The 12,072-nt window shown below is 39.9% G+C and overlaps 2 protein-coding genes across 2 annotated transcripts; both read left to right on the top strand.

Moving 5' to 3' along the window:
* The first annotated feature begins 320 nt into the window (after window positions 1-320).
* LOC121444502 (sex-determining region Y protein-like) lies at window positions 321-983 on the top strand. The gene has a single exon (XM_041646317.1). It carries the CDS (start codon window positions 321-323, stop codon window positions 981-983), a length of 663 nt encoding a protein of 220 aa, XP_041502251.1.
* A 5,369-nt stretch (window positions 984-6,352) lies between these two features.
* LOC121444519 (eukaryotic translation initiation factor 2 subunit 3, Y-linked-like) lies at window positions 6,353-11,143 on the top strand. Its single transcript, XM_041646336.1, has 8 exons — window positions 6,353-6,389; window positions 7,549-7,707; window positions 7,940-8,074; window positions 8,338-8,432; window positions 8,913-9,057; window positions 9,786-9,955; window positions 10,459-10,631; window positions 11,080-11,143. The coding sequence occupies exons 1-8, from the start codon at window positions 6,353-6,355 to the stop codon at window positions 11,141-11,143; spliced, it is 978 nt and encodes a 325-aa protein (XP_041502270.1).
* Window positions 11,144-12,072: the final 929 nt, after the last annotated feature.

The raw sequence follows: 12,072 nt of genomic DNA, 5'->3' as shown, positions 1-12,072 counted from the left end.
GAGTGTAGAAGTACAGCATCTAACAATCCCCGTATTGGAGTGGTTTGCTCGATAATGGGTGGTTCTACAGGTGCTGACATGGCACAATAGGTGGGGCTAGTCTAAGGGAGCTGCTGAGGGTGGAGACATGGATATTTTGTTACAGACTTTAAATAACAAAATCTTTGTGACAAACACATATTGGTAGTAACTTTCAGCTCTTACACTTTAACTTTTGGCTTTTTTCTCCCCACCCTACTGCTCCTACACCTAGTGTTCTCTCTCTCTCTCTCTCTCTCTCTCTCTCTCTCTCTCTCTGGTTACAATATAACTCATCCACAATGTTCAGCATATTGAATCATGATTACTGCAGTCCTCGCTTACAGCCTCAGGATATCATCGGCTCTGGAGAAAAGATATCCTTTGGCACGGATGGCAGTCATAAAGAGGGCATAGAAGGCCATGTCAAGCGCCCCATGAATGCATTTATGCTGTGGTCTCGTGGTCAGAGGCGCAAGGTGGCCCTGGAGAACCCCAGCATGCAAAACACAGAGATCAGCAAGCAACTGGGATACCAGTGGAAACGCCTTACAGAAGCCGAAAAAATGCTATTTTTCCAAGAGGCACAGAGACTGCAGACCCTACACAGAAAGAAATACCCGAACTATAAGTATCGGCCTCACCGGAGAGCTAAAGAGCCTCAGAGATTGGGCACTTTGTTGCCTGCAGATGCCTCTTCAAGAAAACTATACAACTTGATGCCAGGGAACAAGTACCAGTGCACATTCATATACAGAGAGGACTGGACTAGGGCTGCACAGCTGTCCTCCAAGAGCCAGCTAAGCTATTTACAGCCTGGGGACATCCCCTTTCAGCACCGCACCTGTGCAGCAGCAGCAGGAGGAAGTGCAGCTGTAGCAGCAGCAGCAGCAGCAACAGCAGCAGCAACAGTAGCCACAGCTACTTACTACCAACTGACATCACCAGTGAACAAAACAGCATAGCTACAGCATCTCGGTAAGACCCTGTGGCAATCTCATGACACTGGCTTCTGCTGGGATGCATGTCAATACTCCCTCTTGCTATAATTTACAGCCTGAGGTAAGGATTTCCCTCCTCTCATAATAAAGGCCCTGCTCCTTTCTATTTGGGTCCGCAAACGAGGTGTGTAAAGATGTGTCATGTGTAATGAAGGAGAATGCTTAGAACAGCTTGCGCCTATCTTTAAGACTGTTAAACAGACAAGAGTTTCATCACTGCGGAAACTATGTTTTACCTATCGCTCTTCCATGGGTACATCTATGAGAAACACATACAACTTACACCTGTGGTAAAATGAAACGAAAGAAAGAAAGAAAGAAAGAAAGAAAGAAAGAAAGAAAGAAAGAAAGAAAGAAAGAAAGAAAGAAAGAAAGAAAGAAAGAAAAACCCAGCTTGTGCCTCTTTGAGCATGCTAAGCACTCCTTTGTAGACCAAATGCATCTAACTGTTTTGCAGGGTCCCTGTATATCATACATAAGTAAAGTGTGATAATGTAAAGCTGTCTTTCGAGTCTCTTTTTCAGTTCTCCTCCCCACTGTGGAAAGCTGAGACTTCCTTCTTTTCATCATCTTACTCCACGCCTACGAACTACGCCGTGAGAGCTTTATAACACCTTTTGACAAAATAAAGCTTTTACGTCTGTTCATTCATGTGAAGTCACATTCTGCTTCTCTTTTGAATATTGTCTGTCTTTAAACATCAAATTGTTTTATAAAATGAAAGGTTTTGTACAAAAGCATTACAGACCAAAGCTGTATTTTCAGGGTCCGGTTAAGCATCAGAAATGGAATGGGCACGGGAACAAGCTATACAGGCCAAGTAGTTGAATGTACTAACACTTCAAGACTCCATGCATATAAAGTGGCTGGACTGATACAAAAGGTGTAACGAGGGGACCGGGATGTGCTGAGGGGAGTGAGTGGTGCATGACATTTGCCCATTCACTCAACTGGCAGATTTTAAGCTAAGGAGGTTTGAAGTACCCCTGTCTGGTTATAATAAACAAGCTTAAAACAAAAATGAAGACTCTGTGCACAGGATCCCCTGCAAATGTTTCCTCTGGGAACCTCCAGGAACCATAGGTTGTGGTTAACTCCAGGCTTCTAAAGGTTTATACCCAGAACTTAAATTAGCTCTTCCATTTTCATCAGCGTAATCCCGCAGAATGCTTTCCTCATTATAATTTATGTTGCACAATACAGTCTTGCCCAATCACATTTGAATGACTGACTGTAAGTCAGACATACCTCTAAAGCATTGGTTGGAAGAAAACAACAGACACTGAGCCTATGCAGTGACCTCCTGTAACACTAGCTATAATACAACATGGAATATTATCCAGAGAACCTTGGGATATTTTGAGCACTTTGAATCAAAAAGAGTGTTTGAAATGGTCTTAAAACCTGTGAGCTTTACTCCACTTTCAAAGCATCTAGTGTAAACACTAAATTATTGGCACTGATTGTGTACATAAATTATTAGATTGCTCTCTAGAATTCAATGAAACAGTCAGTGGCACTACTATGCTTCTAACTCATGGGGTTCTGTTCGTTTGGTTTGGTCTTGTGAGACAGGTTTCTCTGTGTAGCCTTTACTGTCCTGGAATGTCTTTTGTAGGGCAGGCTGGCCTGGAACTCAGAGATCCACCTGCCTCTGCCACCACCACCTGGTAATTGGGTTTGATGGGTGTGTTCCAGCACTGTTTCAATGTCTATGAACTCAAATAAGGTTCCATAAGTCTTTGAATAGATTTTTAACTCAAATGAGTGAAAATATATCTCTCCTAGGGGATACCTGTGTATCTTTCTCTGGAAAGTTTCTGCATGAATTCTCCATCACTTTTTGTGACTTCTCTCCTTTGTGTGAATTATATATGCTAAGTGTTAGCTAACTAGAGAACTGTCCACATTCCAGAATCAGGTGTTACCCACCCCGTTACCCTGCCTTCAATGACTCAGCAACAATGCCTTCCCATCACTGAGGGCCAATGTGACACATTTCCACTGTCCCCGCCTTACCTGAATTTTCCCTAGGTGCATGCTCCATATCCCAACACCCCCATAAGGCTTGCTCTCTGGTCTTCCACTGTCTCTACCCCGACTCAGAGTTAGCCATTTCTCAGTTGTGTGAGGTCTGTTGCATGGTGTGATCATTGTGGCATTCCTGGGACCCCCATCACCAAGGTACTCCTTGATCAGAAACCCTTTCACAAAGAGATGTAGATAAAGGGCAATGATCTCAATGATTCCTCTAGCTATCCAAAGATTTCCTCTTTCTCACCTGGACCTACTTAGGAATTATCTTCCTCCTCCTCCCTTGTGGACCTGTTGCCATGGAATCTTTCCAGTTAATCCTGGCGTGAACTTTGGAGGCAGCTCTCTGTCTAGAATTTCAGGCCTTTTCTCCAGACAGCCTATCACACTGTCCTCTTTGCAGTGAAAAGTGGAATTGGCAGCTAAATTTTTGGAGTTGGAGAGATTTTGCTCCTTTTTTTGGGCATCTCTTCATTGATACTTCCTGCTCTGAACTTTTTCTGGGTTATACCAAGAAGTACAAACCTGGCAACTGACTACAGTGCCAATATCTGGGAGAAACTTTCAGACCAATGGTGTAAAAGGGACCCACAGAACAGGCACAGCTAAAAAGGACCTGCAACACTCTTTTGTTCTGCTGCCTAACTCTTGAGGTTATAGCGAAACAAAGAGATTTGTACAGGAACAACTTGTGTTATGGAAGGGAGTTGGGAGCAAACTGCATGAGATTTCAACGAAAATGCAAGCTAGATAGGATAAAACTACACTGTAAATAATTTCCAAAAAGAATATATTTAAACTCTCAAACAATATCAATATTATTTTTTTTCCTTTTGAAAGAAAATGGACCAGTATATCAGAATATGTTATCATAGTAACAAAACATGAAACCATGATAATCTTATTAATTTAAGTAAAGGAGTTGTCTCTTCATCTGTGAAATTAGCAGGTGTTGTTTACTGGGCACTTCCTACTGACCTGGGGACTCTGAGATCCTTTGTTCCTTGATATTTACATTTCAAAGACTCAACAACAGGAAGAGTTAAGAAGGGTGGTAGATCTTTCTCTTTCTCTCTCTCTCTCTCTCTCTCTCTCTCTCTCTCTCTCTCTAGTGTGTGTGTGTGTGTGTGTTTCATGTGTAAATTGAATGTCTTGATCCTGCCTCAAAATCTGTGTGTTTATGTGTGTGTGTGAGAGAGAGAGCAGTAAAGGGAGACGGAGACACACAGACACCACAGACACAGACACACATGGGAGAGAATAGAGGAGTGAGAGAGTGTGTGTGTGTGTGTGTGTGTGTGTTTGTGAGTCTGTGTGTCTGTGCATATGTAATGAGGGCAGGGGAAGGATCCCTGTATGTATGCTGACACAGAGGCTGCAACCTTATGGAACCAACCCACTGGAAGTGTCTCACACCGTATGGGAGTTTTTTCTAGCTAATTCCCCGAAGTCTTTGTAGGGTTAGTGGTGAAGTAGTCTGGAATTGAGAATGGTATCATTCCCGAGAGATGAAGGCTTGTGGTGCTTACCCAGACCTTCTGTCAGGAGCTTTGGGTGGAAGGGATAGGGTTGGTAGGTGGGCCTCGAGGAACCCAAGGGGAGAGTGGACAAGATCTCTGAAGCAGGAGCCAAGGCCCCACAAGCAGCATTGCCTGTTAGCAGTTCCACTGTCCTGAGATTTTTCACATGAATAACACTGGTAGCCATCCATATTTCCAGGGGTCGGTCATAAGTGGGTGACAGACTGCCCTGCAGGAGGAGGAAACTAACTCCCTCCCTCCTTTGCTCAGCTGAAAGGAAGGACACTAAATCTTGGCCACACTCAAGAGCACTAGCAGGAGGCAGTCCCATACCATGCTTTTGTAAGGTTCAGCATCCCAGCTGTGCTGCCCCAACTCCAGCCCCACCCGGCATCCCTTACCTTAGGAAAAGCTCATGTTTTCCACATACTAATGAAATCAGTGACAGGTACATCAGTCCCCTGCCTCTCTAACTTCAAGGCACACCCAGCATGTTATGAAGTTTGAGACTCCTGGAATCCATGTTCTTCCATCTGAGGATATCTCAGAACTCCCGTTTACCCTCTCAGCAGTTTTCAAGTAAATTATGTCTAAAGCCCCCAGGCCCCATCCTCCATTCCCCACTCCTGCCCAGTGTTTTATTGCTCTCCTTCTCCATGACACAGAGTTAGAGGGCCATCCTGACCCAGGGCAAAGGCTTTGGAGGGAAAGATGGAGGCAGATGGCCTGAAAAGCCTAACAAGTAACTAAAGAGTAGACAGTAGATGTCAAAATGAGTACGCAGACTTGGTGCAGCACTAATAATAAAGGCAGACCAAAGGGTTAAGGGAAGATGTCCCAAGAACAAAATGATGATCCTATCTCAGTTAGGGATGCAGGCTTGGAGATCCAGTAGAAACAGCAGCATTAGGACTCTTCAGATTTTATCTCCTTCCTTCCCAGCTGTGAGCTGTGTTAAGTTTGGGCTCTGGGCCTGCTTATAAACTTATAACCTGGAGCTCAGTGGAAAAGGAGAGAAGGCTTAAAACGACCTGGAGATTAAATGATTTTAAATGATTAAAATGAAAGGAGAGTGGGTGGGGGTAAAAGTAGGGAGCTAACATAGGGAGGGTCCTCAGACTCTTTGCCTTTTGGCAGGTGGCCATGTCAGAGGAGAAGCAGGTTGCAACTGACTTCAGGACATCAGCCTCCCAGGAAGCAAATCTCTGAAGGGTGAATTTTGGTCAGGCCATCTCTTGCATCTGATGTACGTTTACGTTTGTTGCTACCTTTTTTCTCTCCTATCTAGCATGGCGTGAATGGGTGTGGAAAGATTCCCACTGCCTTAAATGTGGCATGATTATCTCATGGAAATACCCCATTTTACTGGGCATTTTTACCCATGGATTATCATAGAGATGATTTCCTCCTGAGCTGTACTGTTTAGCTGAAGCAATGACTCTTATACAATAATAATGATAGTTTAAATAGGATTTTGATGATTGACAGTCCTTAGTAAATACAGCGAGGGACAGTGATGGGAGGTTCGCTAACTAGGAAAACTAAGAGAGGTAAAAGCAAGATGGGATGTCGTTCCCATTCTTGATAAAACAGGGGCTGAGAGGATACAAAATTAGAACAAAAAAATGACACACAGCTAGTATTCCTGAGAGACTCTAAATTATTATTGTTGTTGTTGTTGTTGTTGGAACCTGAGAGACTCTAAATTGTTATTATTGTTGTTGTTGTTGTTTCTGTTTATTATACTTATTATTATTTATAATATGAGACCCTAAAGCTATGAGTGACCCTGAGAGAATCCAACTTCACCAGAAACGTTAGTGACTATCAACTGTGGAAAAAACCCGAGTGACAAAGATTCAGTCGACAAGCACAGACTTTTCCAGAAATACGGAGCTTGGTTATTACTACAAATATCACAGCTTAGGGAGGACAGGTGATCCTAACAGTATAAAACAGACATTTCTCAGGCCGGGCGGTGGTGGCGCACGCCTTTATTCCCAGCACTAGGGAGGCAGAAGCAGGCGGATCTCTGTGAGTTCGAGACCAGCCTGGTCTACAAGAGCTAGTTCCAGGACAGGCTCCAAAACCACAGAGAAACCCTGTCTCGAAAAACCACAAAAAAAAAAAAAAAAACAAAAAAAAACAAAAAAAAAACAGACATTTCTCTGTAGTCCATTGGCGGGGCTCTGTTTTTCTCTGTATTTATATTTTTATAAATGTGATTTTTATATTTTTATATATATTTATATATTTTATATTTTTTATGCTTATATATTTTTTATTTTTATGTATATATCTCTTTATATTTTTATATATTATGTATAGTTATATACTTTATATATTGTTTTATATATAAATATATTTGTATTTTTATATATATTTTGTAAATGTGATAATATTTGAACTCTGCTGCCATATGTCCGAGAGTACCTCAAATCAAAATTTAGTCATCGGGACCACAAATACCAAGTTTCCGTTTCTCAGGGATTTGACATCTTGGTCTCTGGTTCTTTTTAGCCATGTCCTATGTATTAAATATCCTGGCGAGAGCTGCAGTTATCTTAGGGTTTATCTGCATCCGGGTAAGCTTTTAGGATCCCTCAGGACTCTGTGTCCTCCCTGCTGTGGTTCCCTGAATGTCTTTATAACACGGTAACTTAAGTCTCAAGACGGTTGTATGCGAGAGGAACCGTGAAGACTTTCTTTTTATTGAGAAATCAAACGTGTTTCACATGTTAAAACGTGTTTTTTTTTTTTGTTTTTTGTTTTTTGTGTTTTTCGAGACAAGGTTTCTCTGTAGCTTTGGAGCCTGTCGTGGAACTAGCTCTGTAGACCAGCCTGGTCTTGAACTCACAGAGATCCGCCTGCCTCTGCCTCCCGAGTGCTGGGATTAAAGGCGTGCGCCACCATCTCCCGGCTTAAAACGTGTTTTTAAAAATTGATTTAAAACGTGTTTTTAAAAATTGATTTAGCGGGTAATGAGTCTTGTCCTCAACCGCAAACGTCCGAGCACCTGGCCGCCATCGAAATCATGAAGCTGAAACACATTCTGATCCTGCAAAATAAAATCGATCTGGTGAAGGAAAGTCAGGCTAAGGAGCAGTACGAGCAGATCCTGGCGTTTGTACAAGGTGAGAGGCCTTGATATGTAATTGATATGTAAGCATGTTAGAGTCACCATAGTAGATGTGTCATCTCGTGTGTTTATTTAATAGATCATGCTCTTAAGGAACAGTTATTTAAGATGAAAATACCATGAAGATGGTCGTTTCTGTTTGTTAGCTGAGGTGTCTGGAGGTATTTAAGGAGCTTTTTTGATGTGTTTGTTGTATGTAGAACATAATTTTGAATTTTGCCCCTCAGGTACGGTAGCGGAAGGAGCTCCTATTATTCCAATTTCTGCTCAATTAAAATACAACATTGAAGTCGTGTGTGAGTATATAGTAAAGAAAATTCCGGTGCCTCTCAGAGACTTCACCTCAGAACCCCGACTTATCGGTGAGGAATTCACCTTTCCACCCCTAATCGTGATTATTTTTTCTTAATATGTTTATTTCATGTTTTTAGCGGTTTATTTCATGTTTTAATGGTTTATTTCATGTTTTTAAATGTTTATTTCGTGTTTTTAACGGATTTTTTCCTTAATATGTTTATTTAATGTTTTTTAATGGTTTATCACATGTTTTTAATGGTTTATTACATTTTTTAACCGGTTTATTGCATGTTTGCTTGGCGTCCATGCTTCCCCCCCCCCCCCCCAGTCATCCGGTCTTTTGATGTGAACAAACCTGGCTGTGAAGTTGATGACCTCAAAGGGGGTGTCGCTGGCGGTAGCATTTTAAAAGGAGTATTAAAGGTAAATCACGTTTTAACTTTTTAGTGTGACCCCCCCATCCACCCTAAAAATAAGTTAAAATCGATGGTTTTGTTCTCGTTTAACAGTAAATTTTATTGAATTGTTTGATGTGGTTTTGCTAAATATTTTTTAAAAAATATTTATGTATGCGTACTTGCACATATGTATGTATACCATATGTATGCTTGGTTAAAAATCTATGGTTTTGTTCTCGGTTAAAAGTAAATTTTATTGAATTGTTGTCTGGGTTTTTCTAAATATTTTATTATATTTACATGTTACATGTGACTCACACGTGGAGTCTGTTATGGGTAATTACTTAAATTGAATGGTTTTAAAAAATATTTTTAGACTGTCCAAAATTGTCCTTGTAAGCAGGAGGGATAATATTTTAGTTTTAATCATGTTTTTCAGATATTTTTACAGGTTAAAGTCATATGTAGCCTCCAGATATCATTAATTCATTCATACATGTTCTAGGTGGGCCAGGAGGTAGAAGTGAGACCGGGAATCGTTTCCAAGGACACAAAAGGGAACCTCATGTGTAAACCGATCTTCTCCAAGATTGTGTCACTGTTCGCGGAACACAATGATCTTCAGTATGCAGCTCCGGGCGGTCTCATCGGTGCGGATTTTATTCTGATGGAGAAATGTGTTTCCCTTGATTTCGGTTCCTTTCCAGGGAAGACGTGTTATTCCAAAGATGGTCGTGTGTGTTTAACTGTATGACAATCTAATTTAGTAATGGACATATATGTATAATATAGATATATAGTATTATGTCTTATATTATTATCTTATATAGTATATACGTTATATATTATTATATCATTACATGTATATTATATATTATATATTACATGTATATTATATATTACATTGTGTTATAATTATGTTAGATATTATATACCATGTCATTATATTATATATTATATGTTATTATATATTATATATCTTATATTGTTATATATTCAGTTAAACTTTGACTTTTACAGTATAAAATGCGTGTTTATGAACATATGAAGAAGACATTCCAGTTTTATGAATAGTGTGACTTTTAACCTGTTATGTGTACATGTATTTATATGATATGTTATGCGTACATGTATGTCTGTGTGGTATAAGCAAATTTTGTAGAAAATGGGTTTGAAATCCGCAGTGAGTCCCAGAGAAACAGTTGTAGAGGTCTCTGGATGTACTTACTTAGTTTTATTTACGTGACAAAAACCTAGCTCTTAGCATGTACGATTTTGCTACTCTGTTTAAAATTAACCCTTCGATTTCTTATTAATTTTAAAGAAATAAAATATAAAATAAAATAAAAATATATATGTTTACCCACATTTTTATCAGGAGTTGGAACAAAAATCGACCCGACCTTGTGCCGCGCAGACCGCATGGTGGGGCAGGTCCTCGGTGCTGTTGGTGCTCTACCTGAAATATTCACAGAATTAGAAATTTCCTACTTCCTGCTGAGACGGCTCCTGGGCGTGCGCACAGAGGGAGACAAAAAAGCCGCCAAGGTGAGTTCTTTAATACCGGCTTCACAGCTATGAAATATTGTGTGGTGTCACAGCCCCATTTATTTAAAATAGAATCACAAAAGGGATAAATAATAAACAAATATTTCCTATAGGTCACAGCAAAGAAAAGCGACGATGCCTTAAATTTAAAAAAAATTATTAGAAATAGGCCGGGCGGTGGTGGCACACGCCTATAATCCCAACACTTGGGAGGCAGAGGCAGGTGGATCTCTGTGAGTTCGAGACCAGCCTGGTCTAGAAGAGATAGTTCCAGGACAGGAACCAAAAAGCTACGGAGAAACCCTGTCTCGAAAAATCCAAAAAAAAAAATAAATAAAATATAAACATATAAACATAAAGAAAAGCGATGATGCTTTAAATTTTAAAAAACGGTGGTATTGTCATGTCCATGTATGTTGTATGTGCGGCCAGGATTAACTACATCTCTAGTTTATTTTAGAAAGTTTTAGTTCCTTTTCTCTTAACTATGTTCCCTCCCTCAGGTTCAGAAGCTGTCCAAGAATGAAGTGCTCATGGTGAACATAGGATCCTTGTCCACAGGAGGCAGAGTCAGCGCCGTCAAGGCTGACTTAGGGAAAATCGTTCTCACCAATCCCGTGTGCACAGAAGTGGGAGAAAAAATTGCTCTGAGCCGACGCGTGGAGAAACACTGGCGGTGAGTGTGTTGGTTTTGTCATGGCCGATCGAGAAAATACGGTGTGTATATATACACAGACATGTATATATACATGCACACATATATACACATATAAATATATACATATATGGTGTGCATATATGCATACATAAACATACATGTACACATGTGCATATAAATATATACATATGATTGCCTGTGTGCATATATAAACATATAAATATATACCTATATGGTGTGTGTATGCATATGTGGACATACATGTATGCATATGTGCACATATAAATATATACATGTATGGGGTGCATGTGTACATATATGTATAAATATGTACATATATACACATATATACATATACTAAGAGCATGTCTGAACTGAACATCAGGAATAGTCAACATGTTTATAAATTATCACACCTGTGAACCGGATTTAAAAATAAACGATTTCTTCTATTTTATTTTTTCAGCCTGATAGGCTGGGGCCAGATCCGAAGAGGAGTGACCATCAAGCCGACCATAGACGATGAATAAAATGACATGTTTGGATGAAACGAGAATATGTTGATGTTTCTTAACACGCTTAGAGATGTTTTCATGTTAAAAGTAGGAAATATATTTTCAAAGCTTATGTGAGTCAGAACTGTCGGGTTTTTCTAGTTTACATGAGAAGAAACCGGCGTCTGTCACGTCAGACTTCTTGATGTATTTAATCTGCAGGTCAGCCGGCAATGTCATCCGTGTGGCCTGGAAATAAAATAAAAATAAAACCAAGTTGACCACGTTTGCTCTGCACCATTAAACTCCCAGCAAAGCTTTTCTTAGGATTCGTTTTATTTTATATGTCCAGGCATAAAGGACGGTGAACATGGATAAACACGTGAAGGCTCAGTTTAGTTTTGCCTCATTTTATACACTTTGTTTAAATACAAGATGGAAAAATTAACGGGCTCGAATAAATCCTTTCATACCTTCTTTTAATATGTGATCCGTGTAAAATGAGGGGACCGCTAAGGGATGGGCAGCTCAAAATTGTAGATCTAGTCAAAGGGATTCATCACTCTTTTTCTAGCCTGTGCATGCGTTAAATATGCATCTGGGACATTCATACATGCAGGCAAAACCTTAAATAAATCTAAACCAAAGTCCTCAGAAAACTCATCATAATATTAAGTTTATAAACTTAGTATATAAATATGTAACATACATAAATATATAAAATATATATTTGAATAGGAACATATTTATATAAGTTTTATTTGCTTGGGTTTTGTCAGTCAGTTCCCTCGGAGGCCAGAAGAGGGCATCAAATCACCTGGAGCTGGAGTTGACAGTTGTGAGTGACATTGTGTTTGCAGTTGTTGGGAGCTGAACACGGGTTCTTTCTAATGTCAGTCAATGCATGTAAACCGTAAGCTGTCATGAATTTATTTTATTTTAATGCAGTGTTTAAAGGCAGGAGG

Source organism: Microtus oregoni, unplaced genomic scaffold (assembly GCF_018167655.1).
Source record: "Microtus oregoni isolate MIOR12 unplaced genomic scaffold, Mior012 000129F_ref0000347, whole genome shotgun sequence".
NCBI lineage: Eukaryota > Metazoa > Chordata > Mammalia > Rodentia > Cricetidae > Microtus > Microtus oregoni.
The sequence above is the reverse complement of the archived record's forward strand: the minus strand, read 5'-3'. Positions and strand labels throughout refer to the sequence as shown.

Bases quoted from the DNA above. Each gene is read 5' to 3' on its own strand.
- LOC121444502 (XM_041646317.1), top strand. From the start codon at position 321: ATGTTCAGCATATTGAATCATGATTACTGCAGTCCTCGCTTACAGCCT.
- LOC121444519 (XM_041646336.1), top strand. From the start codon at position 6,353: ATGAGTGACCCTGAGAGAATCCAACTTCACCAGAAAC. The intron at 8,433-8,912 runs GTAAATCACGTT...TACATGTTCTAG, and splicing joins TTTTAAAAGGAGTATTAAAG to GTGGGCCAGGAGGTAGAAGT. The intron at 9,058-9,785 runs GTGCGGATTTTA...CATTTTTATCAG, and splicing joins AGCTCCGGGCGGTCTCATCG to GAGTTGGAACAAAAATCGAC.